The sequence below is a fragment of the Mixophyes fleayi genome, chromosome 9 (assembly GCF_038048845.1).
Source record: "Mixophyes fleayi isolate aMixFle1 chromosome 9, aMixFle1.hap1, whole genome shotgun sequence".
NCBI lineage: Eukaryota > Metazoa > Chordata > Amphibia > Anura > Limnodynastidae > Mixophyes > Mixophyes fleayi.
Window position 1 is genome coordinate 12,988,760 of NC_134410.1, and position 27,279 is coordinate 13,016,038.

Sequence of the window (27,279 nt, forward strand, 5' to 3'; positions counted from 1 at the left end):
AATCTATAAATGTACTTGAAGCAATCACCATCTTTGTCACAAATTGTTTCATTAGTCCCAGCTTGATATGGAGTGGTGGGAGAATGATTTTTTTCCCTGTCAACCAATGGCTCGTTAATGATGTTCGCTGCACTTACAGCCATGTTTTCTCTTGAAGGCCATGTCACTTTTTTCCAATGATATTGCTTCGCCCGACTATCCCACAACCACATGAAACCAGGGTACTTATTATATCCGCTTTGCTGCTCATGCAAACAGTTTACCATCCTTAGATCAGCACAAATACAACGCCAACAGCTCAACTGTCAACTGACTGCTTGTTGGTTTACCGATCACTCTTATATGGAGGGGAATATTCTAGAATGATTGTTGAGTGAACACCTAGAAATTTGCATGAAATTACTGCAGTGTGTACCCAACTTAAGTAAGATGATTGGGAGCTCCATAATTGTTTGTTAGCTAGGCCCTCATGTCTAACATTGCCTGAATTATCTATGATGTGGAGCAGGACTGGCCAACCTGTGGCTCTCCAAGTGTTGTGAAACTACATGTCCCAGCATACCTGCCAGCTATTGGTTGGCTATATGCTGGCAAACCATGCTGAGACTTGTAGTTTCACAACACCTGGAGTGTTCACCCCCTCCCCTGTTATCTTTTTCATCCTACCGCTCATTTTTTTTTTTACATTTAAATTTTACCTAAGCACTATTTTTGAAAACCCTAACATTTTAGTTAAAAAAAGCGACCTACTCGTTTGCTAAGTACCCCCGTGTAGTACTATTTGCCACTGTCATAAACAACTTCTTGGACCTTAATTCTCATAGATTGTAAGCTTGCGAGCAGGGCCCTCTTACCTCTCTGTCTGTATGTATTACCCAGTATTATTTTATTAATGTTTGTTCCCAATTGTAAAGCGCTACAGAATTTGCTGGTGCTATATAAATAAATGATGATGATGATGATGAATTCTGTTGTGTTTCCCTATGAATCAAGTAAAACCTTCTTTGTATGCTCTATTCGGGAGCAGTCTACCCAGTAACTGATGTGTCATGTGCTACAAATATTCCTATTGGCCAAATACTCTTGAACAACTCAGTATTATGTTTCCAAAGTTGTCTGTGTGTCTCTGTAAAGCTCAGACGTTTATTAGAAGTTCTGTGGACTAGTTGTGCCGCTGTGTTATATGGACAATATGTCTCAAAGACAGCACCTCCACCTGGGCTACTTATACCTGATATGTGTATTGTTCCTAAACATCAGTCCATCTGTTGAAGGTAAGTGGAAGCATAAATCATCTTATAAATTAATGGGGGATAGGTGACAAAGAAAAATATTTTTGCTATATCATCTGCGTTACAGAGGGGGCTGATATACTCAGAGAGATTTATGTTTATCAGTAAGGACATTGATCTTCAACATTTTGCTTAAATATTCTATCAGATTACAAGTGTAACCTGTAATACTATCTGGACATATACTTAAGAGTTAATTTAGCATTCTCATAATATGAGCATCAGACAAGTTAAAGTCATGACTGTTACAGAAATCAAACTTTGAATTTGAGGATATTATTTCTAATATATATATATATATTTTTGTATGTAGAAAACCCCACCAAGGCACATGTATCGCTCTTAAAACTTTAACATGTTGCATTCTGGTGTGATTTTTACTCAGTGTATTGTTCATATACTCACTTATATAAGATTGCTTGAGTCTCTGCACATTTGCATTGTAAAATGGATCTCACATTGGAAATTGAAAATAAATATTTTGTTATTCAATAATAACAGAGGATTAAACTATAGTGCTCCATCATGCCCCCTGTATATTTTTTGCTGCAAAATAATATATTAAACTATACACATATACGTACTATTCAGAACCTCATAATTGTTCTTTTACAGGACATTGCCTTTTGTTGTTAATAATTAAGATTTGTTTATTAACCTCCCTAGTGAGGTGCAGAATATTTCAAAATTAAACTGCCAGCACCAATACTTGTTAATCATAATTGCCTACTTTCTCAGCTTTATGTCTGGGAGATGCCTCAGGCGAGGTAGGAAAAGAGCTAATGGGTGGGGCTTATTAAGGCCCGCCCACCTTAGTAAGCCTTACCACTAGATGTTTACTGATTGGGAATTGTTGAAGCAATTCTTGTCATTGTCCATCTTGCGGGTAAGCCCTCTCCAGAAGAGTAGCCTGTTCTCTCAGGAGTTCAAGAGGTCTCCCTTTAATCTGCGAGACTCTCAAACATTCCAGAATTGTAGAAAACTATTTAATTAATACATATTATAACACATATACTTAGAAATACTAAATCACTGTAAATCAAGATTTCTTGCACATCTGTAACTCTTAAAAGAACTCTAGTCCAACACATTATTTTTACATAGATCTTCTATCTTCTAATTTATTTCCCTAGTCATGTTCCCCAATGTTTCCTTATTATAAGGTTCATCCTTTTCCTTTCTTAATGGTATTTTGTGCAAATAAGAGGTGAAGACGTGTTCAGCAGCTTTCTAATACTGTAAAATAAGGATGGGCATAAGGGTGTAACAATAAGGCGGTATCATGGTACCGATACATTTCCCATCCCTGTTTAACACATAATTACTACAGTTCCTTTCCCATCATAATTTAGTATAGCCTCGTTTTGCTCTAGGTCACAAATAGCTGTAGGCCCAATGTCCAGCAAAATTGTCCATCTAGTTAGTTCATTGCACCCTGGTTGTTGTTCTCTCCCAGAATCTCTTGTGTGATTTAAAATGCCTCCACCAGCATGCATGGTGCTTATGTTACGAGCCGCGGAGGTGCCCAGCCGCCGCAACTCTCTCACCTGCGGCCCGGCCGTCGCTATGGCGACCGGGACGTCACTTCTGGGTCTCGTCCTGACCGTTGCCTAGGCAACGGTCGGGACGCTGTAATAGTGAGCGCCGCGTCCCGGCAACAGGAGACAGCAGGGCACGTGCGCAGGTAACCCACTAGCCTGTGGGATAATTAAGGTCCTTATTTAATTAGGCATAGCCTGGGGGTGATTGTCAGAGCTAGGCTCAGATTGGCCACAGTCAGTATTTAAGGCAGGGAGGGCTTAGCCTCCCTGCCGGTTATAGCTTCCAGTTTCTGCCTGCTACCTGCTCCTGTGCTGTTGGTGAAATTACCTTCTGGATTGTCTTTGCTGTGTATGACCCCTGCCTGTACCTTGAATTTTCCCTCTTTGCCTGTAACCCTGATTAGTTTTGCCTGTGCCTTGGACCTCACTATCTTGCTCGTGACCCTGACCTTTGGTGTGTTCCCTGATTATCCTGCTTGCTAGTGACCCCTGACCTTGACTTTCGTCTGACCATTCACTGCCATCTACGCTGTCTCCTGGCCTGCCGCTACGGTTTGGTATCACAAACTCACACTACATCTGGAGATAAGTCCTGGGGGCATCTGAGTACCAGTGAGCATATTAAGCTCTATGGGAAAGGCGGCTGCTAAAGGTGAAGACCTCCACCATCTAGCTCTGTGGGTTTGTGTACTGACTGTCAGCGTAACAGCTTAGACTAACAAACTTGCAAAATAGAGTAGGTTCTTATATATAAGAAACACCTCAGTGTGCCTCAATCCCTGCATCATCCAGACCAAGTATTTGTCCCAGAGGCAAACAGCACTCGATTAATAGACAAAGAAAGCTGTTTTGGTTTCTAAAAATATTTAAACAGTTCAATAGCAACTTAATAAATAAAGTGTAAAATACAAAGGTAGTTTCTGTGGACAAAATATAAACTTTAACCCCAATTTTACCTAGAACCTAGCGAGTATCTCCCGATGGATGGAGATGGTTACAGGTCCCAAGATGGAGCAACAGCCTGCTTCCACAGGTACAGGACAGCGATGATCACTGGGTCGCTGGTAGAGAACAGAAACTCAACACCAGTCAGCCCCACACCTTCCAGGAATCAATTCTCAGAATGAATACCCTCTCCACCCCTGGAGTGACTCCTTATATTCATGGTCAATTTCCCACAGTGTATTTCCCTCCACAGGCAAACCTCTTGGTCTCTCCTTCTTAGACACTGATGGGTGCTGGGCCAGAGGATTGGAGTGGGAGTGGAGATGATCTGGCCTTCCACAGTGGCTCCCCTGCTGTGTCCCTGCTACAATGTTTGGGCCAGTCATGTGGAATACAAAGGGTAATACTTATCCTTCCCTACCTCCAGATCTTGGATAACAAACAGTCCTTCCTGAAATTAACCTCTTCCACGTTTCTGTTATGTATCAGGGCTTCCAGCTGTTCCTCACTTCCTGTCCCATCCTTCTTACTCCCCTATGTGTCCGCAATAAGCTCTTCCCAGTCTGCTGGGCGCAATTTAAGAACTGGTCCTGGGGTGACAGTCTGTGAGATCCCTGCAGATTGACAGGCCAGTGGGAGATGTTATCTTGGTAGTGTGGCCCGGTCCCACACACTGTCTATGTAGGCTGGTGAGTTGGGTGGGTGCAAGAAACAAAACAGTTCATGTGTACAGACTAGGGAGGAGGGAGATAGTGAAGAGGAAATAATAATAGGGAGGCAGAAATAGGATGATGGATAGAGAAGTGGAGTTTGGGGAGAATTGTGGAGGAAGTGAATGTGTATTTTGAGTAGGTGCATGATGGAGAGATTTAAGAGATGTGAATTAATGTGTATTAATGTGTGTTAGCTGGAGTAGATAATGAGAGAGTGGGAAGGAAAACATTATCCAAATTGTGCAGGGCAATGAAGGAGATGAAGGATAATTTACCGCCCCCTGGCTGGGGTTAATAAAGGCAGTTTCTGCAGCTTTGACACGATAAGGTCCAGGATGCTGACAGTTGGGTGCAGAAGATCCAGCAGCCAAACAGAGATGACAACAGCAATCACAATTGAGCTCAGCAAGCAGCTGAACAGATGTTGAGACACAATGACAGTTGAGCTCTGTGGTTCCAGCAGCTGAACAGAAATGGTAGTTCAGTAGGTACTAAAACAGCCTTGTTTTTGGTGTATAGTTGATCCTCAGCGCCACTGTGATATTTTCCAACAGTATTCAGAAATATCCAACGCTTTAAATTTGTGAGAATAAGGAAAAGTGGAAGCTTGGGCTAAGAGCTGAGCCAGTGTACAGCTCACTCCAACTGTCGTCCACATGCCAGGTAGTATATACACCAGGCTTATGCCAGATCTACCTACACCCATATATATATATATATATATATATATATATATATATGCACAAAACCAGGTCATAAGCACAATAAAGCTTTGTAGACAGGGCCGGACTGGCCATCTGGCACTTCTGGCAAATGCCAGAAGGGCCGATGATCAGATGGGCCGGTTGCTAGCTGGCCGGCCCCATCGCTCAGCGCACAGACTGTCATGCCAGAATTCTTGCATGACAGTCTGTGCGCTGAGAAATGGGGCCGGCTGTATACTTACTTCCTGGTGGCCGCGCGTCCTCTTCTCCCCTCCTCTCCTATCAATGGATCTGGCGATGTCACATGGGACGCGCACCACGTGATAGGTGCCGTCCCATGTGATAGGAAAGACTGCACAGCGCGCCGCGGAGCGCACAAGGTAAGGAGGGAGGGGGGGTAGTTTATGTGCCAGATTATGTAAAGTATGTGGGTGCCAGGGTATTTTAAAGTATGTGGGTGCCAGGGTATGTAAAGTATGTGGGTGCCAGGGTATGTAAAGTATGTGGGTGCCAGATTATGTAAAGTATGTGGGTGCCAGGGTATGTAAAGTATGTGGGTGCCAGGGTATGTTAAGTATGTGGGTGCCAGGGTATGTAAAGTATGTGGGTGCCAGGGTATGTAAAGTATGTGTGTGTGACAGGGTATGATTATAGTGTGTACGTGTGTGACAGTGAAAATATAGTATGTTTTGTGTGTGACAGGGTATGACCATAATGTGTGTGTGTGTGTGTGTGTGGGGGGGCCGGTGTATGACCATAATGTGTGTGTGTGTGGGGGCCGGTGTATGACCATAATGTGTGTGTGGGGGGGGTCAGTGTATGACCATAATGTGTGTGTGGGGGGGTCAGTGTATGACCATAATGTGTGTGTGTGTGTGTGTGTGTGTGTGTGTGTGTGTGGGCCGGCGTACGACTATAATGTGTGTGTGTGGGGGGGGGGATCGGTGTATGACTATAATGTGTGGATGGGGGGGTCTTAATATAATGTGGGAGGTAGGCTGGTTAATCTAATGGTGAATTGCAGGTAGGGGCTAATTATTGGGTGCTATTCAATTTGTGGGGGGATGGAGGGGCAATTTAATAGTGGGGCCTATCAATTTAAGATGGGGTGATTGGATTTTTAATTTAATGCTGGGGTAGTTTGGGAGCTATTAATTGAATGTGGGGCTGTGTGTGGAAAATGAGGTCTATTTATTAAATGTGATTATGAGTTATTTAATGCCTGGGGTGGTTGTAGGAAATGGATATATTTATTAAACTTAAATGCTATTTAATTTCTTGCTGGGGTTGTTTGGAGAGAGGAAAATATTTTTATTTATTAAATGGGAATGCTATTTAATGTCAGGGCTAGTTGGAGGGAAATAGATTTATTTATCAAATGTGAATACTAGTATTTTAATGAGTGACTGCAGTGAGGCCTAATTTTAAAACGTGGATGCTATATTGATTTAACACCAGGGCTAAATTTCATTTACTCATGTACTTTTTCTCCTAATAGGGCATCCAACATTCCAGGATCCAGACAAGCAGCAACTGATCTAAAGACACCAGCAGCCACAAGTGGTGACCATGACAAGACAGGTAGGAGAGACCAGGACAGTCTGCCAACTGTTCTGAATTTGGTGGGTGACTGTCCCGCTTAGTCAGGATTTGGTCTGACTACAAGAACAGTTGGGAGATATGTCCTACTTCACACTGTACTGCTTGTTAAGGCAGAACTGCGTGCACCTAACAGTAGTGCACACAGTATTGCCTGTGTATTTGTCAAAAATTTGTCTAATAGCCAAATTACATTATAGGAGCCCCTATGACTTAAGTGCCGGGCCCCCGAGCCTTAATCCAGTTCTGGTCAGCAGGAGGAATTTGTGCTCCCAGTTCCGCCCAGGACACAGCCTGCAGAGCAAGCCGAGGAGCTCTAAGTCTCATGAGATTTATTAATCTCGTGAAACTAAGAGCTTCCCTGCTCACTCTACAGGAATGTCAGCAGCATCAGAAGCATAGATAAGTACAGTGGGCTGGGGGTGTCATAATGTATCTGGGGGGGTGGCGTAATGTGGATGGGGAGGGTCTGATAAATGTAATGTTTTATTATAATGTATGTATCAACGCACCATTTTGACCACGCCCCCAACATAATGTAGCTACGCCCTTTGCGGCACCGCCACTGCACTGTCGCACACATTTTTTTCAACAGAGGTGGGCCTGTGTGCTTTAAATGCCAGGGCTGATTTTTAGTCCCAGTCCGGCCCTGTTTGTAGACATTTGTTTTCATACCGATAAAAGCATCTACTATTAGGCTTCAGAGAATGTAGCAGATATAACTTTCAATGAATGAAAGTAACACAAATTCTCTTCAAATATACACACAAAAAATCCTAAAACATTTGCACAATCAATGAAGAAAAGACCCGACAGCCTCAGAGGAGATATCGCAATCAGTCAACCAGAAGCGACCAGCCACCACTAGATAGCAAAAAATATGTATATGCAAGTAAGAGTGATTATACAAATGCATTGTGTGTCCATACACATAAAGAACATCCTGATTTATTTATTTAACATAAAAACAAAACAAAACACATTAAAAGCACATATGTACACAATTGATTATAGTATTATTATGTGTTGCTTATTTATTTGATAAAATATTTTTTGGTACAGACATTGTGATGTGACCTTATGGGGCAATTTCAATTGTCGGTGGAAACGCCGAAAATCTTGCGCTTTTTTTGTCCAGCTGACTTTTTAAGGCACAGGACTAGGAAGGTTCTATTGCCTTTTTAAATGTCCTCACAATCACGCCTACCAGCGTACTAACAGGGACCTTATTTTCATGTCATCTGAGAACCCTGTTCTGTAACAGCCTGTCCTCCTTTCCTCTCCTCTCATAGCCCCTTATTTTTGTAAAAAGACGCTTATGAGCTCTTTCTAACAGTGGCTGTACTGCGACAGTGGGACAGGCTTTCTGGCATTCAGGACTGTGACAGACCCGGGCCTTATATTGAAAATATCGTTCCAACCTGGTCTGTCCTCAGTGGGCCAATTGAACAACCATGGCCTACTCTGTTAATAAATGCTGCCCGGTGGCCAGATCTGTTATTGCTGTGGTGTCCAGAGAGGGAGGGGGGAGGCAGCTCACAGGAAGTGTGAATCAACTGTGGACCCTGTGACATCAAAAACTAGTGGAAGAGGTTAAAAAGAGGAGGGTCAGGACCTTATCTAAAATTAGGAGGGGGTCTCTCCCTGTGTGCTAACTATTGTTCTAGCAACTCTGCAACACAGTCTGAATGGCACCATAACCGCAGGGGGGAGACCACTGATGTCATGCTCTATTTCCACCCCTGTTACCACCCAAACTCTTCACACCAACAATCACAAGAGGACAATGAGTGGGGGGTTGACCCAGGGAGGTGGCCAGGATCAGATGTCTTGTGAGAAGAGACAAAAAAGGAGCTGTCTGGGGGAGGGGGGTATTGTTGGAGAATCTTGAGACAGCGAGAACGTGGACTGTTTGAGAGTAACCGTATTCTCGCAGGGCCTTAAAGGAATGCTTGAAGCAGGAGTTTTTTGACAGAGATCGGACAGTGTACCTCTAGGACTGATTCTGTTACCACTCCATCGGGAGACACTCGCAGATTCTGGGGAATTGGTGGGATTACATCGGTAGGGAGACTAATACCCAGGGTCCCACCAAGCTTGTGGAGAGTTGGCCGAGCGGCTGGGATCAACAAGATACACAGACCCACCTTAAGGATCAGAAACCCTGGCCCACTTGTCAACTGTGGATTTTATTACCAGGAGTTTGGGCCTGCTAGGACTCTGTGCTTGGAGGTAACCTGCTGGGGACTTTGTTGGGGAGTTTTTACTTGCACTGGTGATTTTCTGACACTTGATATATTTGGTGGGGGAACAAGTTTTTCCTTGGGGAGCACTGTTGTATTTTACTAAGTGTGTGCACTTTGTTTAATAAAAGGGATTATTATTTCTTTCCTGTCTCCTTACTTGTGTGACCTGTGAACCTAGAGGACAGGGTATCTAGTGAGCCTTGGTTCTAACCCCGGTATCCTCACAAGGACAAGCCCCATAAAACCTTTTTACGGCTCAGTAGACTCCAGACCAGTAAACCTGTGTAGCAGGTTTACCTGTGTTGTGTCCGCCACTCACCTGAGTGTGTGCAGCTTCCAACACTAGGGGTACATGAACCTGTGGAACTACCAATTGTTTTACTTTCCTCTCCTTCACAGTAATCACTCGAAATAATACTTTTGACCACATAAGTTGGTATACAGCCTGCCAAGTTGACAGGTCTTGCAATATCTCCAATATTTTACGAGGCAACTTGAACACATGCTGTAAAGTCACATCCTTTCTCTTGTCCTGTGCAAAGTCTGGCACACTCAATAGTTCTGGATACTTAGACCAGTCTATACCCTCACCAACAGGCAAGTGGGCATATCTGCGACGTCACCAGACAATGCTGATTTCGACTGTTTAGGGTTCCATAAAAGTTTTACCGTAACCCCCAGGTTACTATTCCGTTGTGTGCCGTGGCGGTGTCCCAAGCCGCAGCAGCTCATTGTTTACATTAGGGCCATGTTCCGGCCGTCGCCATGATGACTGGGACGCCACTTCCTCTTTGTCCCAGCTGTCACCTAGGCAATGGGCGAGACGCTCTTTCAGTGAAGCGCTGCATCCTGGCATGAAGGGCAGCCTGGCGCGTGCGCAAATATAAATAAGCCATTAATTGACTTCAGTGGCTAATTGTACACCAGTGCTGCTGAGTCCCCATTGGTCCATGCCAGTATTTAAGGCAGAGAGCACTTAGCCTCCCTGCCAGTTATAGCATTTGAGACTCTCAGTTGCTGCCCTGCTCCCTATCCTATGGATACTTTGTTCCTGCTGTTAGATTCCCGTTGTTGACCCTTGGCTTTTTTCTGGATACTGCTTGAAGTCTGTATGTCCTGACCTTGGCTCTGTTATTTGGATATCCCTGCTCGCTGCCATGACGGACACGTTACCCCAGCCTGCTCTTGACCATCCTCTCTTGTCTTTGCTACCGCCTCCTAACACTTGCTGCAGTATTGTATATAAGCTTTCACTAGGCTAAGGGTTAAGTCCTGGGGGCATCCAAGTACCTGTGAGTGTAACAAGCTCTACGAGAAAGGCGGCTGCTAAGGACGAAGACCTCTGTCACCTGTTCTAGAAGCTTATGTCAATAGCTGCTAGCCATAACATCCGGTATGATTGCTCCCAAAGATAGGGGTCCAGTTGTTGTGGTGTTTTTGGCAGATCCTTTAAGACCGGGCTTCCGACTGGTGAATCAGTTGCCGCCATGTCCGGTTGGATTTGCTCACCAAGGTCTAGTGCACCGGTCTTTATGGTACCCACGCTCTCCGCATTCAAAACACCTTCGGTCAGACAGCCTTACAGCTGAACCTAGATTAGCAGTGATCAGATTTAGGCACTTCCCTCTTGGTTTACCCACTTGGATGCTCTCATCCTTGGTGTTCATCAAACCCCTCTGAGAAGATGTCAAGGCCACCGCTTGGTCACGTTCCTCAGTGTATCTAGAAGACAGTATTTTCTTCATGGAGCAATCGTACAAGCTTATCACGCTCTACAGCCAGATGAAGCCTATCTAACTTGTACTCCACAAGTTCCTTTATAGACTCTCTTGCTGTGTGTGCACCTCTTGCTGAATCATGACAAACTTTTGTTTTAAAACAGCAATGTATTGGTCTTTCTCTGCTGCTTCTTTAAGAGCTCCACTGTTTTTTTCTCTTTCTGTATATAATGTTTGCAATTCCTGAACTGGATTCTGGAGTAATGGAAACACGATCTCTGGAGTGACAAATCACGCTTCACCATCTGGCAGTCTGATGGATGAATCTAGGTTCGGTGTATGCCAGGAGAGCACTTCCTACCCGAAAGCTCACAGAACAGTGACAAGCCCTACAGTGTAGTATCCCTAGGTGCTTATACTACTGGAAAGCTGCCTTGCTAGAAATAGGGAAAATACAATACTTTTCTATGTAAAATACAAAGGGAAAATAATTTCTAGCAGTGGCGCTAAACACTATATAAGAAAACAGAAATACAATATAACAAAAAAGTAATTAATCAGGAAAACAGTGTTCACAATAGGAAGTGAGTGTATGTTCCAATCCAATGTTTCCAGAAAAGTCTTGAATCAGTGAATCTCAAAAAAGGAAAAATAAATATATATATATAAATAGTGAAGTCTGGTACAATTCCTTATGTTCACTTTGGAGATATATGTTTTAATACAAATTGTTATATATTTTATCAATTTTTTCTTACAGGCTATAAACGGCCTGTAGTCATGGGCGGATTTACAGCTAAGCAACCTAGGCAACTGCCTAGGGCCTAGGGGTCCCCAGAGCCGACGGTGAGAGGGATAGGCAAGGCGGAGGGGCGCTCCCCTCCGCCTGCCATCCCCCTCTGTCCGCCGACATGTTGAATAATATCGCGGTGCGACCGAGATAAGAGAGGGGGGAGAAAAAAAAAGTCACATGACAGCACGGCTCCCGGCAGTCTCCTCTCCTCTCCAACTGAATGCTCAATGAAAACGACGTCAGGCGTGATGACATCACGCTGGGCGTAATTTTCTGTGAGGATTCGGCGAGGAGCAGAAGCAGCGCGACGTAGAAGAAAGCAGAAAGCAAGATAAGAAGAACAATAAAAGAAGAGAAGGAAAAAGGGCAATAGAAAGATAAATAAAATTATGTTATATTATGTATATATTATGTGTGTGTGTGTGTGTGTGTGTGTGTGTGTGTGACCAGTGTACATATAATATGTGTGTATGAGGGGCCAGTGTATATATATTATGTGTGTGTGAGGGGCCAGTGTATATATATTATGTGTGTGTGAGGGGCCAATGTATTTATATCATACTTACCTACTTTTGAGACCAGCTGTCCGGGAGGGGGTCAGTCGAGGGGGCATGGCCACGTGTGATGCGCCGTTAGGCTCCGCCCCTGTCAATCTTAGGAAATTCAGGCCAATCGTAGCAGGGGGCAGGGCCACGATGACGCGATTAGCCCCGCCCCCACCATCTACAACAACGGGTAGATGCTGGTTCCGGGATTTTTGCCCAAAAATTCGGGTCTATTTATTAAATGCAGTGTAATGATAAAGGAGGGCACAGTGTGATGAGAGGGACAATAATGAGGGGCCGCAGTGTGATGCAGGAAGAGCAGCGTGATGTGCGGCTTACCCTTCTACTTAACTATAGGAGTATATGCTGTGCTAAAAAAATAGAGTGCTATGGATTGTTTCAGGGAGGGGGGGGGGGGATTGGGGGGCAAACCAGTATCTTGCCTAGGGCCCCGTGAGGTCTAAATCCGGCACTGCCTGTAGTAAAAAAAAGACAACAATTTAGATGTGCTGATTAACATAATAATCACCTGACCAAATGGAGCATCTCCTGGGTGAATGTTGGGGCTTGAGTTTAGCTCCCGGGAGTGACTACTGTGCAGAATAAGGGATAGCTCATATTTTCATACATAACACACATTTCTTCTATAAAGCAGAGGGAGGGATACATTTTTGTACTTACATAATACACTAGGCCAGCAGTTCCCAAACTGTGCGCGCAGCTCCCTGGGGTGCCGCGGCCAAGGCTGGTGATAAGCTGGGTAAGCAAGGCAGGGGGCTACATGATAATTATTTTGGCTTAAGGGTGCCTTCAAAAATAAATCTGGAGACCCTAAGGATGCATGGAATTGAGAAGAATTGGGATCCACTGTACTAGGTCCTGTGTAACACCAGTGCCGGATTAAGGGAATGGAGGCCCCTGGGCTAAGGGGGCCTCCATTCCCCCGTGAGGGTCCCCCCTCCCTTGATCCGAGCTGCCCGCCCTGTCACTTACCTCCTTCCCCGGCGTGCTGTTCGCTCTTTACTGAGGAGATCTCGTGAGAGTGAGACTCACGGGATCTCCTCAGTAAGGAGACTACAGCGCGCCGGGGAAGGACCGCAGTGAAAGTGCTCAGCAGCACTGATCGCGCCGGGGGCGCCCCCGCCCTCGACCGATCAATCACAGGTGATTAGGAACATGGAACATCTGTGAGCACTTTCAAGGGCCTCTTGGATGCCATAGGCCCCTGGGCTGTAGCCCAGTTAGCCCTATGGTTAATCCGGCCCTGTGTAACACAAGTATTTTATGTAAAATATGACTGATTCCCTTTAGATGCTGTAATAGTTACAGTGTACTTATACTTAATGGTATTATCTGTCTCTTCTGCAGTGAGCAATGTGTTAACGTCATCAGACTTCGTCCAGACACTGGAGCCAACAGGGGAGTACATGTTTCAGATGGACAAGGATGAGATGTTTTATGTGGATTTGGCAGAGAAACAGACCAGATGGAGACTCCCAGAGTTTGGAGAATTTACCAGTTTTGAGGCAGCTGCAGCATTGCCAGAGCTTGCTGTGATGAAATATAATCTTGACATTTGGAAAGCACGGTCAAATAACACAAAAGCAACATATGGTAAGAAAGTCTTATTGTACAGTGTGCGTGAATGACACAAGTGGTTGTAATAAATGTATATGGAGGGTTCTTGTTGCTAGTTTCCACAGCGCTTTCCTTTTCATCTACAGATGCTGATATATGCTGGTATATTGGCTGTCAGTGGTTCATGTTTATCATCCCAATGTTACACAGAGTGCGTCTGATCACACAATTTATATATATATAGTAAGGATGAGTAAGCAGCAGTAAGGAAGTATAGGCAATATTTTTTCTTGTTTTCCTTGCACCTTTCTTTTACTATTTAGGCATTTGGAAGACTCTAAGGGGTAAATTTATTAAACTGCAGATTTGTTAAATTCTAAAAAAAAAAAAAGTTCTCACTGTGCTCCAAAGATCAACTGCTGCCCAAACCGTTCTGATATAAAACACACACTAATTTACAAACAAACACTTCAATACAATAATTAAAGAACAATTCTGTTCTGTATATATCCTATTCAGGTTAAACAGAAAAGAAAATATATATCAATACTTATATTCGTATGGTGAGAGGATCCTTGATGGTTCTCCTCCACTTATTCTTATACGTAGTAGAAGGATATACGAAAAACAGAAAAAAATTCTGGGAGCTCAAATCTCCACATACTAACTTTGTGAGCAGCGTAGTAACTGGTAAGTGGTAAAAAGCAGGAACTGTGCAATATGTTCTAAAAACTAGGGTCATTCTGAATAAAGGACTAAATGCACACAATACCTTGAACAGATGGTTCAATAATATACATTGTATAGACATGAAATCACAGTAAGTTCTGGACAGTGCAGAATACTTCTTTGATTTTGTTAATCTCTGCACTTTGCATAGGAATGTATGATGTTTAGACTGTTCTCCAGTAATCAGAGAACTGCTGATGAGAAACATCTTTGATCTGCATCTAATGAACATCTTAAGCTGTATCTAACTTGCTGATTTGCCTCATAGAAGTTCACACTGATAAGGAACTTCATGCTTCCAAGCATTCCTGATTTACAATAGAACCCTGCATAAATGGGAAGTCCTATGCATCCCATAGCACCTGGTGCAAAGAGGAAATCCCATGTGTTCCAAGTGCGTTCCACTCGGAAATGACTTATTTCTGGCTCCGGTCTATCATAGTATTTGCAGGAATTATATTAGTACGTGAATTTTGACTTTATAAAGAAAATTTTATAGCGATATTATTTTTACCTATTTAGCCTTGGAGAGTAGGATTTTATTTATATTGTGTTTTTTTATGCGTTCCATGTGTGTCCCAAATGGTAATTACACATTTCCGGTATCAGACAACTATACCATCAAGAATCCGTTTAATTTGGAATAAGGATAAAATTATAACAATACTAATGAGATTACATAAAAGCTTAGTAGGTTAGTATATGAGAAATGAATTATGTGGACAAATGTTTTGATGGAATTTAGTTTTTTTACTTTTTACAACTATCTTTTTTATCATCTATTTTTTATATTTCTATTAACTTATGAACATTGTTTTTTTTTATATTTATTGAATGTTCAGTGGTTGTATTTATTTCAGTTTAGCCAAATAATGAATGGGTTAAACATCACAGATGTTCCATGTTCCTAATCACCTGTGATTGGGTGGATTTTGTTTAAATAGGAAGTTAAGGTACTGAGAGTCTTTTGACATGTTGGTGATAGATCTCAGTATAAGTCTGTGAAGAGTAAGATTGCTGAATACAGACCTCCTCTCTGATGTAAAACATCTCTATGAACTCAGGACTTTCACAGTGTGTTTATAATCCCAGGATATTTGTTTGGAAACATCACTTAACCACTGCTGTTGTTCAGAGATCCATTCTGGTAGGAGTGACCGTACAAACCAATGCTTTATGTTTCAATGTGTTTTTTAATATGTGACTGTTTGGGAAAATTAAAGTTTTTGTAAAAAATTTGAAGTTGGATTACATTAGATGTATTTTCTTCTCTTTATAAATGCATAACACGTGATGAGAATATCGATCTAAGGAGTATCAGAGGACAATAGAAGAGAGAAGAAACACAAGATTCTTGCTAATTGCGACTACAAAAACGAAATTTCTAGTAAGAAGTGTGGCACTAGGGACCAGCAAGCCTGAAAGGATTAATAAGTGAATTTATTTTTTATTTTTTTTGGGTCACCTTTTGGAAAGTCCACAAGAACTATTCATAAAACTTATTGTCACATTTATAGTTATTTATTATAAATCATAACCCTAACAGGTGCATATAAAATCACACTATTAGTGTTTTTTTTTTGTTTTTCATAAATCCTCCTACTACGTATGAGGAACTGGAGAAGAACCATCAAGGAACCTCTCACCATATGATTATAAGAATTGATATATATTTTATGTTTAACCTGAACAGGATATATACAGTGCCTGAATTGTTCTTTAATTATTGTATTGAAGAATTTGTCAAATTGCAGATTTTCTGCGAGTTTGGTGGCCATATTTAAAACGGCAATTTTACTACAAGCAAATCTCGGTGAGTTTTGCCTTTATTAAAAAGTTCCATTTTAAGTTTCATACATTTACCCCCAAGGTGAGTTAAACACCTGGATACCTGGGACCATCTCCTAACATAAGGTGTATCAGAAGATCTTCAGATTGTAGTCTTATCTCAGCCTTTATTTCCAAGACAAGCACAACAAAGCAAATCAGCAAGTGAGATATAGCTTAAGATGTTAATTAGATGCAGATCAAAGATGCTTCTCATCAGCAGTTCTCTGATTACCGGAGAACAGTCTAAACCTCATACATTCCTATGAAAAGTGCAGAGATTAACAATATCATAATATGAGCTTATTTCATATTACCAAGTCACACAAAGCACAGAAATATCCTGCATGGTCCAGAAATTACTGTGATTACCTGCCTTTATAATGTATATTATTGAACCATCTGTTCAAGGTATTGTGTGCGTTTAGTCCTTTATTCAGAATTAACCTCCTACTCGCCAACTCTCCCGGAATGTCCGGGAGACTCCCACATTTCGGGTGAGTCTCACGGACTACCAGGAGAGTATGGCAATCTCCCGCGTCTGCAGAATTAGGGCCAAAATACCGTGACTCTCTGGGAATCGGGCATTTGGCCCGCCACCCACTGTAAAATGACGCGTTTGCGTCATGACATGATTTTGGAGCCCCCCCCCGCACGCTAGCTCCTGGAAGGCAATCGCAGAAAGTTGGTAAGTATGATTAACCTACTTTTTAAGACATATAGCACAGTTCCTGCTTTTTACCACTTACTACGCTGCTTACAAAGTTAGTGTGTGGAGATTTGAGCTCCCAGAATGCATTATGAGTGGACTCCTAGTGTGATTGGTCCGGATGTATTGTGTTTGCTTAGCTTGCACATTGACACCAGTGATTACTCTGAATGAGAAGGTACAGTCCATTCCAGCACACTGAGTCCAGACAGAGATCTAACCAGGAGCAACCAAATGTGAACTGGGAGTGTGCAGCTTAGTATGGTAATGAAAGCTGAGAATGAAGCAAACATGTTGCAGCAAATCTATTAATAATGTATATATCTTACAGATAATGGGCTAAGGAATAGAAGTTAGATACAGTTGGGCTCCTTCTGTACAAGCTATGTCCACCTTTGCATTTATTACACCCAATAGACCGGAAAAGATCATTTTTGCTTACAGAACCCCCTGTCTATTTTGATGAGTTGGTTAGATACATTCTCCAGCAGAGTAAATATACAATGTTTCTACACAATAGATAGGTATCATCTGCATATGTCCAGCCCAAACCACCACACAATTTGAATTTGTGGTATGAATTGCTATATCAGGTAGAATATGCAGTGGTGGGGACCAGACATGTTCAGAGGACAACACATAAGTCTTTCCTATGTGGATCAACAGTCTACAGCTCTGGGTACACTGTGATAGAGAATGTATCTATCAAACTAAGCAGAAGGGTCAAGTCAAGAACATCTCTTATCAAAATGTATCCTTAATACTATTAGATGTACTGAAGGAGGTGAAAAGTTCACAAAAGTAGGACATTCACTTAAAACTATTTTTCTAATAATAGATACTATTGATGCACTATCGGAGAATAATAGTTTAGGTCATAATAATGTGATCTTTTTTCCTGCAGTTGCCCCTGACATATATGTATTCACAAAGGAACCCGTCATTCTTGGGGAACCTAGTACATTGATCTGTCTTACCACAAAGTTCTTTCCCCCGGTTATTAAGATGAGTTGGCTGAAGAATAATCAGCCTGTGACGGCTGGAGTGTCAGAGACCGACTTCTACCCTGCACCAGATGGCTCCTTCAGTAAATTCCTGTACTTGGCAGAGATCCCGAAACAGGGAGATGTGTATACCTGTTCTGTGGAGCATGCCGGGCTGTCAGTCAACCCCACCAACAAGTTCTGGAGTAAGTAAAACAATTACTATATCTGTACAGATCATATGAATGGAACTCTATGTAATTAGCATCATCATCATCAACATTTATTTATATAGCGCCAGCAAATTCCGTAGCGCTTTACAATTGGGAACAAACATTAATAAGACAATACTGGGTAATACTGGGTAATACATACAGACAGAGAGGTAAGAGAACCCTGCTCGCAAGCTTACCATCTATAGGACAATGGGAGTTTGAAACACAAGGGCATGTGCTACATCATATTGCACAATAGACCAGCTAGAATGCAAAGGTAAAAGTATTGAGTGGGCTGTGTGTGTGGAAATGTTGGTCAGAGGGTTGTTGTCTTGTGTCAGCTGTGTAAAGGATGGTAATAGGGTAACCTAGGGAAATTAAGATGGTGGTTGAGGAATATCATAACCTTGTCTGAAGAGGTCGGTTTTCAGTGAACGTTTGAAGACTAGAGGAAAGTCTTACTGTGCGAGGGAGGGAATTTCCCAAAATGGGTGCAGCCTGGAAAAAATCCTTTAACCGAGAATGGGAGGATGTGATGAGAGTGGAAGAGAGACGTAGATCTTGTGCAGAACGGAGGTGTCGAGTAGGGAGATAGTTTGAGACAAGTGAGGAAATGTATGTCGGAGCAATTTTGTTGATGGCCTTTATTAAAGTTATTTCATCGTTTTCCAATCAGCATTGTCTAAGCGATTTATGGGGCATATTCAATGGTCGGCGGAATCGCCGAAAATCTCGCACTCTGCACTCTATTACCGTAATAATAGTGCGCGTAAAAACCGTTATTACGGTAGTTTACTAGCTGAATTTCAGCTCACAGCTCCCGTTATAACGGTAATAGTTTTAACACGGCGGGATATTCTAACAATTGAATATGCCCCTATGTGTTCCAAAGCACAAGCAATTTATTTAGCAAAAAGCAAGAAAAGGTTTAGCAGTTCCATAAACAAGTAAAATACAGTACAATATAGCTGATACATGATATATATTAAAGATATTACATTAAAGCAGGAAAATATAAAACACAAAATACATTACATCTTCCTTATAGGGTTTACCCAGGTTCAATGAATGCAGCCATGATCTCACATTGCCAGAATCAAAGATAGCTAGAACAAAAGCCAGGATGCTTGTATATCCTGTACAGATAACACTTGGTGAGGTCTTCATTGGTCCCGGGTTGATGATATTCCAGTTCCTTGCAAGTTATAGGTCAGTTCTTTTGATCCTTACAAAGGGTGAGGGGAAACTTCCCCCACCACATTGTTCATATGATTTGACTCTGAATGACCAGTTCAAACTGACCCACACAAAAGTATTTTTGAGCATTAATCTCATATTGCTTGTATCTTGCGATCGCTAGATGCGATCGCTATTCTGTCCACACCGAGTTAATGCTGGTGAAATAAGCTTAAATATGGGACCAAACTCTTTACTTTTTAAAACACCTGAACCCTAAATACCTTTACTACAGTATTATATATGCATAAATAAACAATCTAATACATTTTACTAATAAATGAATGTGGATTGGAACCTTAATAAATATGAACTATATATAAGTGAATGTGTGAGTGTATGCGTGCGTTATTTATTGTGCGATTGCGTCATGACATGTGGCGTACTGAATGCAATCGCACGGTGAAACAATATTAATTAATATACTTTCTTTCATCCAATTATACGACTTCGACACCTTATAGTAGAAGAATTTTATATTGGATTCGTTAAAATACAGGCAGCCAATGTAGAGACTGACAGAGTGGCTCAGCAGAGGAATAACGGTTTGCAAGGAAAATCAATCTAGCCGCTGCGTGCAAATTAGATTGTAGGGGTTCAAGTCTGACTTTGGGAAGACCTGTAAGGAGGGAATTGCAATAGTCGATGCGGGAGATGATGAGTGCATGAATTAATGTTTTTGCTGTGTCTTGTGTCAGATATTTGCGTATTCTGGAAATGTTCTTTAGGTGTATGTAACATGATTTAGATATAGAGTTGATGTGGGGAATAAACGACAGTTGTGAATCTAGGATTACACCTAGGCAACGAGCTTGCGGGGTGGGATTTATGGTCATGTTATCAACAGAAATAGAAATGTCAGACAGGAAGCTTCTGTTTTTGGGTGGGAATATTATTAATTCAGTTTTTGAAAGATTGAGTTTGAGTTGGCGAGAAGACATCCAAGATGAAATGACAGAAAGACAGTCAGTAACGCGAGACACACAGATGGTGAAAGATCAGGTGAGGATAGATAGATTTGTGTATCATCCGCATAGAAATGATACTGAAATCCAAAGGAGCTTATTAGTTTTCCAAGAGAAGTGGTGTAGATAGAGAATAGCAGAGGACCTAGGACTGAGCCTTGTGGTACTCCAACTGATAAAGGAAGTGGAGCAGAGGTTGATCCAGAGAAATGAACACTGAAAGAGCGATTAGATAGGTAGGATGATAACCAGGATAGGACAGTGCCTTCAAGACCTAGGGATTGTAGCGTTTGTATGAGGAAAGAGTGGTCAACAGTGTCAAATGCAGCAGAGAGATCCAGGAGATTTAGAAGAGAGTAATGGTTATTATTTTTTGCTGTGATCACATCATTGACAACCTTGGTCAGCGCAGTCTCTGTGGAGTGTTGAGAGCGTAAGCCTGACTGAAGAGGATCCAATAGGTTGTTTGCTGTAAGAAAGTGTGTGAGGCGAGTGTAGGCAATTCTCTGGAGAAGCTTGGAGGGGCATGGGAGCTGAGAGATGGGGCGGTAATTTACGAGAGAGTTAGGGTCAGAATTCTGTTTTTTTAAAATGGGAGTAATTACTGCATGCTTGAATAGGGATGGAACAATACCATTAGAAAGAGATAGATTACAGATTTTAGTTAGAGGGGGAATGAGCACATCATCATCATCATCATCATCATCATTTATTTATATAGCGCCACTAATTCCGCAGCGCTGTACAGAGAACTCATTCACATCAGTCCCTGCCCCATTGGAGCTTACAGTCTAAATTCCCTACTATAGACACACACTCACACACAGACAGAGAGGGAGAGACTAGGGTCAATTTGATTTCAGCCAATTAACCTACCAGTATGTTTTTGGAGTGTGGGAGGAAACCGGAGCACCCGGAGGAAACCCACGCAAACACAGGGAGAACATACAAACTCCACACAGATAAGGCCATGGTTGGGAATTGAACTCATGACCCCAGTGCTGTGAGGCAGATGTGCTAACCACTAGGCCACTGTGCTGCCCATGAGACAGGGACATGCCAATTTATGAGGGAATGGGATCAAGAGGACAGGAGGTAGAGTAGGAAGATGAGAAGAGAGTATAAACTTCCTCTTCATTTGTGGGATCAAATGAAGAGAGAGTGTTAGAGGGTGCTACAAAGGAATTGAGTTGATTGCTTGTCAAGGGAGATGATATCATTTCAAGTCTGATCTTATCAATTTTGTCCTTGAAATAGGAAGCAAGATCCCGTGCACTGATGGTAGTTGGAGGATTTGGGGCAGGAGGATTCAGAAGAGATTTAAGTGTGTTAAAGAGGCGTTTGGGGTTAGAAGCCTGAGCATAGATGAGAAATTGGAAGTAGGTTTGTTTAGCAGTGTCCAGAGCATTTCTATAGGAGTGGTAGATATCAGTATATGTGATGAAATCATTAGAGGTACAAGATTTACGCCAGTGACGTTCTGCTTTACGAGGAAGTTTTTTTATAGTTCGTGTTACTGTAGTGTGCCACAGTTGGCAACGAATTCTACGTGAAGTATGTAGTGTCGCTGGAGCCACTTGATCCAGGGCAGTTGCTAGGGTTTGGTGAAAATGGGGTACTGCCCGTTCAGGGGAGGAGAATGTAGAAATTGGGGAGAGAAGGTGTTGGAGAGAGGTGGAAAACTGTTGAAAATCAAGAGTTGAAATTCCTGCGGTTGTGAGGAGGCTTGGAAGAGTTTGACACTAGGAAGAGTAAAGAACTGGGGGTGAGCGAGTAGCTAATAAGGTGATGATCCGAGAGGAGGAAAGGAGTGTTGAGGAAATGAGAAACTGAGCATAGTCTAGAGAAAACAAGATCAAGACAGTGGCCATCCTGATGAGTAGCGGATTCAATCCACTGGGATCATTACACTGGAAATCCATTATAGGAAGAGATGTATTTACTAAATTTCAAGAGAACACACTATATAAATAGAATGCAATATTTAAGAAAGTGCAAAAGTGTAGTGTTGGGGATCTAACTGATTTCCAATGGAGACTACAGAATGTAAATCCCCTGACGAGATCTCCAGAAGATAACGTTTGATCACCAATCTGAGCAATGCATATTGCTTAAACACAACTTTGTACCAAGTGTATAGTAGAGAACAGCTGTGATCTTCCTGCACTGCTCATCTAGGAGGTCGCTAACTAAGCAGATAATAGCAGAGGCTCAATGTGAAATCAGGTTTGGTCTCCAGTTTCGCAAGTGCGCCTAGATTCTTAATCTATCCTTACACAGTGTTACAGTACTGACTCAGAGTGCATTACTATGTAAAATATCTGTATACGAAGGTATAACTAGGAGTGAGCACCAGGGGCAGGAGCCAGACAAGTTAGAGAGGTTGCACAGAATCAGCTTTTAAAGGAGAAGGGAAGGGAAAAATATAATATAAAAATAATTGCAATGGCTTTGTAGTGTGTCTAATAATACAGCAGTCAGCGTGATTGTACAATGATGGTGTAATTATCTAATTATCCCCATCTCCTTTTCTTGTATATATGGACAATGGCATAGTGCCACCTCTATAGTATGGTGAGATAAGGTTGGGACATGGTGTACAGGGGACAGGCTTAAAATTTAGCAAATCTCTGTGCCCAAGACAGAACAAGTTCTACTTACCACTTCTAATCTATCTGATGTAATAGTGTCATCTAGATCCTGCTTTTATAATTACAATACTGACTTTTTGGTGCAGTCAGTTTTCTGCAGCATAAACCAAGAGGAAACCAGGGCAACAGTAAACATTAGACAAGACTAACAATAATATAGAATGTATTACATTTAAAACAATACATTACAAAATGAACAATAAAGAGCCATCAGAAAGGAAATTATTTCCTACGTTTACTTTTGTAAATGTCTCATTTGACTACAGTTACTCTTATTTTCCCAGATCCAATGAAATGTTTCAGGGAAAACCGTAGTTATAAAAGCTGCACAGGAGACACATTGATGCTTTTCAAATTAAAAGTGAAACAAAAAGCCCAAAGTTATCTAAAGAATTGACTTTGATGCAGTATTAGGTCAAAAGAGGAAAACAGCGATATCCTGATTGATGTTTGTGAATAGTACAGGACAATTTCCTTAACAGGCAAATAGCGGCTCTGTGATTTTATGTAAACACTTCACCCTTTCCTAAACATCCCCCCTTGTGCCTCAGTACTGGGGTCCTGAGTTCGATTCCTGACCTTGGCCTTATCTTTGTGGAGTCTGTATAGTCTCCCCATGTTTGTGTGTGTTTCCTCCAGGTGCTCAAAAACATACTGGTAAGTAAATTGGCTGCTGACAAAATTAACCCTAGTCTGTATGTGTATATGTGTGTGTGTGTGTGTGTGTGTATATGTGTGTGTGTGTGTGTGTGTGTGTGTGTGTGTGTGTGTATATGTCTGTGTGTGTGTGTGTGTGTGTGTGTGTGTGTGTGTATATATATGTCTGTCTGTCTGTGTGTGTATATGTCTGTGTGTGTGTATATGTCTGCGTGTGTGTGTGTGTGTGTGTGTGTGTATATGTCTGTGTGTGTGTGTATATGTCTGTGTGTGTGTGTGTGTATATGTCTGTGTGTGTGTTAGGGAATTTAGACTATAAGTTCCAATGGGGCAGAGACTGGTGTGAGTGACAAATATGGTCTGTACAGTGCTGTGGAATTAGTGGCGCTGTATAAATATATAATGCTGATGATTTAAATCTGAGTTTGACTGTGGTTTGCATTTTGCAGCTTTTGTTCTGAACTTTATATTTTATTTTTATTTTTGTCCCTCATTAACATTTTTGCTGTGGTCACTTATTACAGGACCTGAGGTCCCCCATCATGATTCAGAGATGTCTGAGAACATTGTATGTGGCCTCGGTCTGGCTTTCGGGATCATTGGGATCATTGCTGGTATTGCACTGATTTGTAAAGGAAAGAAGAACATGACCCAGGGAAGAGGTCACTGACTTTATAGGTATGATATAAACCAGTTTCATTCTATGTGACTGTAACATACTATTCACATATATAGAATGATAGAATAAGTTATATATGGGATAATGTACCCCTACTGTAAATTACAATATTATAAGTCATTGACGTGTTCCGTGGCCATATAGAGGCCCAAGTCTGTTCATAAGATTTACTGTTAGTTAAAGTGCAAGTAAAACCACTATTCTACATTAATATATATAAAAGACTGTGTTTTACTGAGCTGGATGATATACAGAAGATAACTGGAGTGTTTATATGTAACTAACTCTGTCCTCGGTGCTCTCTTTCACTCCTCTACAGCATGTTGCTATGTTAGGAGGGAGGAGCTTCTCTACCAGAGCAGACACACAGTGACTGACAGCTTAGAAGACTTGTATTGCAAAAATGTATGATGTGGCTTGGGTGATATATACACGGGCAATGATATCTCAGTAGTTCAATGACACTATTCTAAAGATGTGGGAGGAGTTTCCGCTGTCTGTAATGAGATGGGATATAATACTTTAATTTTTACCAGAGCTACAGTGGAAAGTCAGGTTAACGCTGAACAATGTATTCATTTTGAGTTGGAGTGGTCCTTAAAATTAAAATATTTGTCTTTAGTAGTGTAGACCAAGCCTGGACATATTTCTCCAAAAATTAAGAGACAGTTATCATCCTAAAAATGGGCAGCATATATTTACCCCAAATAAAATATATCATCACGCATTTTACCAGACTGTGCCCCTATTGCATGTACTGCAAGCCTATGACACATATTATCGGTCTGTTTCACATTCATACTCATTGTCAGCCTGTGCCTCCATCTTAGATACTGATAGCCTATTGCCCAATTGGAAGGAGGCTGCCCAAAAGGGGTATATGCTCCAATTGCCAGAGTGCCTTTGTTAGTTGCTATAGCGATCTTGCTTTGTCCAGCTCTTATGTTGACTAAATTTAGGGCTACCATCATTTTACAATGAGAATTTGGAACATCCACGTGGTTTGAAGTTTGTTCAGGCCTTAAAAAATCTACCTCATACGTCCTTTTGGATGGCAAATAACATAACAGTTATAACAACCTATTCCAATGATACTGTTAGTTTATGTGTCAGAATTATGGGAAAATTAATTTTGGGTTACAGATTTGTTGGGAAAAAGAGGGAACTGTCCTGAAAAAAGCAAAAAACACACACATAGAAACCCTGTCTAAACATACTACATATGTTTATCTAACAGATAACAAGGGTGCCACCATTTTGGTTTTCCCCCTAAGGCAGCAGAATAGTTTGGTCCATCTCTGCTCATAAACATAGTTTTGTCTTGTTCCGAGTTTAGAAAGCATAGGACAGTAATGCAGATGTTTTGAACCTGTACTTTGTATAGTATTATGGAAAGTGTATGATGTATCTCATTTCTGTTTCAGATAATCCTCGATGCTTCTGGACTGCATTTTCCATACTGCTAAAATAATCACAAATTAGCTAATTTTCATTGTTTGAGATCCAATTATTAAAAACGTGGATCCTTGCTGCCTCCCTTCTGTGCGGAAAACCTGACTCTGCGCCTATTTCTGATCACATATTGTATGGTCAGAGAACTGTTGTGTTACAGTTATCGTTTCCATATTTGCTTTGAAAATACAGATTCCAAAAAGAAGAAATCTCAGAATACACCTCAGAATAACTTTTCTAGAAAATATCCTTAAATGCAGCTTCACTTTTGATGACACATCTCAGTGCATTATCTATATAAATCCAGGAGTCTCCCGGACATTCCGGAAGAGTAGGCAACTATGAATTTAACTCACCAATTCATCACTATACACATATCTCATATATAGGGTGGTCCATAAGTGTGGAAACACCTTTTTAAAATGGAAATGAGTAAGGAAATATTAATCCAGTGTCTACACATATGATGATCTGGGTGTGGAGGAAAACTTTTTGGGTTTGTGGCCAGTATGGCGGCCATCTTGAAGTGTAGGCAATGGATTAATATCTCTTTACTCATTTCCGTTTTAACAGGGTGTATCCACACTTATGGAGCACCCTGTAAATAAATATATAAATGGTGATATAAATCCAGTCAAATTAAAATTTGCATTAATATCTCCTAGTGGCTTTGTAAATGTTGCAATGTTTGTCAGTTCTATAAGGTACAATGCAATTTGGGTCACTGCAATGAGATTATGGCTGTGTCTCTGCCTCTACTAAGTAAACTTTTTTTTTCTGTTAAATGCTGTCTGTTTGTAACTGCTTTATAATACTGTACATATATTAATGTACAAGAATCTAATAAATCATTTTCTGAGAGTATTGGTTTATTTGTAGATTTACATATTTGTTTAAAGCAAACATTAAGGCAGGTTGGACAAAGTTTTCTAAAAGATAGAAAGAAACAACTTGTTGCTGAGCAGATCTTGATGTACAACATTTTTAAGAGGTAGATTTGTGCCAACAGTACACACATGTGCTAACAGCGCTTAACACATATCAGCATGCAGTCGCTGTACCCGACACATTAACTCAGTAATACCCAACGTGTACCTGCAATTTCCAACACCAAGGGGTAAATATACCAAGCTAAGAGTTTTCTGGCGGGTCTGAAAAACCAATCAGGTTCTAACTATCATTTATTTAGTACATTCTACAAAATGATAGCTAGAATCTGATTGGTTGCAACATCTTCACTTTTCAAACCCGCCAAAAAACTCTCAGTTGATACATTTACCCCCAAGTCTTGATTGTTGGCTGCTGAATGGTGTTAGCCTGTGAATTCACAAATTACCTGCAATAGGAATAGAATTGTGAGTTCCTGCACCGTACATACATATACAGTCAGGTCCATAAATATTGGGACATAGACACAATTCTCATATTTTGGGCTCTATACACCACCACAATGGATTTGAAATGAAACAAACAAGATGTGCTTTAACTGCAGACTTTCAGCT

The 27,279-nt window shown here is 41.4% G+C and overlaps 1 protein-coding gene across 1 annotated transcript; it reads left to right on the forward strand.

The window, feature by feature from the left end:
* The first annotated feature begins 1,120 nt into the window (after positions 1–1,120).
* LOC142101979 (RLA class II histocompatibility antigen, DP alpha-1 chain-like) lies at positions 1,121–26,641 on the forward strand. The gene is made up of 5 exons (XM_075186472.1): positions 1,121–1,274; positions 13,465–13,710; positions 17,844–18,128; positions 24,171–24,324; positions 25,750–26,641. Exons 1-4 carry the CDS (start codon positions 1,184–1,186, stop codon positions 24,314–24,316), a joined length of 768 nt encoding a protein of 255 aa, XP_075042573.1. The 5' UTR covers positions 1,121–1,183; the 3' UTR covers positions 24,317–24,324; positions 25,750–26,641.
* Positions 26,642–27,279: the final 638 nt, after the last annotated feature.

What these genes read in the sequence shown, in the direction of transcription:
- LOC142101979 (XM_075186472.1), top strand. Translation starts at nt 1,184, where the DNA reads ATGGACAATATGTCTCAAAGACAGCACCTCCACCTGGGCTACTTATAC. An exon ending in TAACACAAAAGCAACATATG is followed by an intron (nt 13,711 to 17,843) that starts GTAAGAAAGTCT and finishes TTTTTCCTGCAG; the next exon opens with TTGCCCCTGACATATATGTA. An exon ending in CCCCACCAACAAGTTCTGGA is followed by an intron (nt 18,129 to 24,170) that starts GTAAGTAAAACA and finishes CACTTATTACAG; the next exon opens with GACCTGAGGTCCCCCATCAT.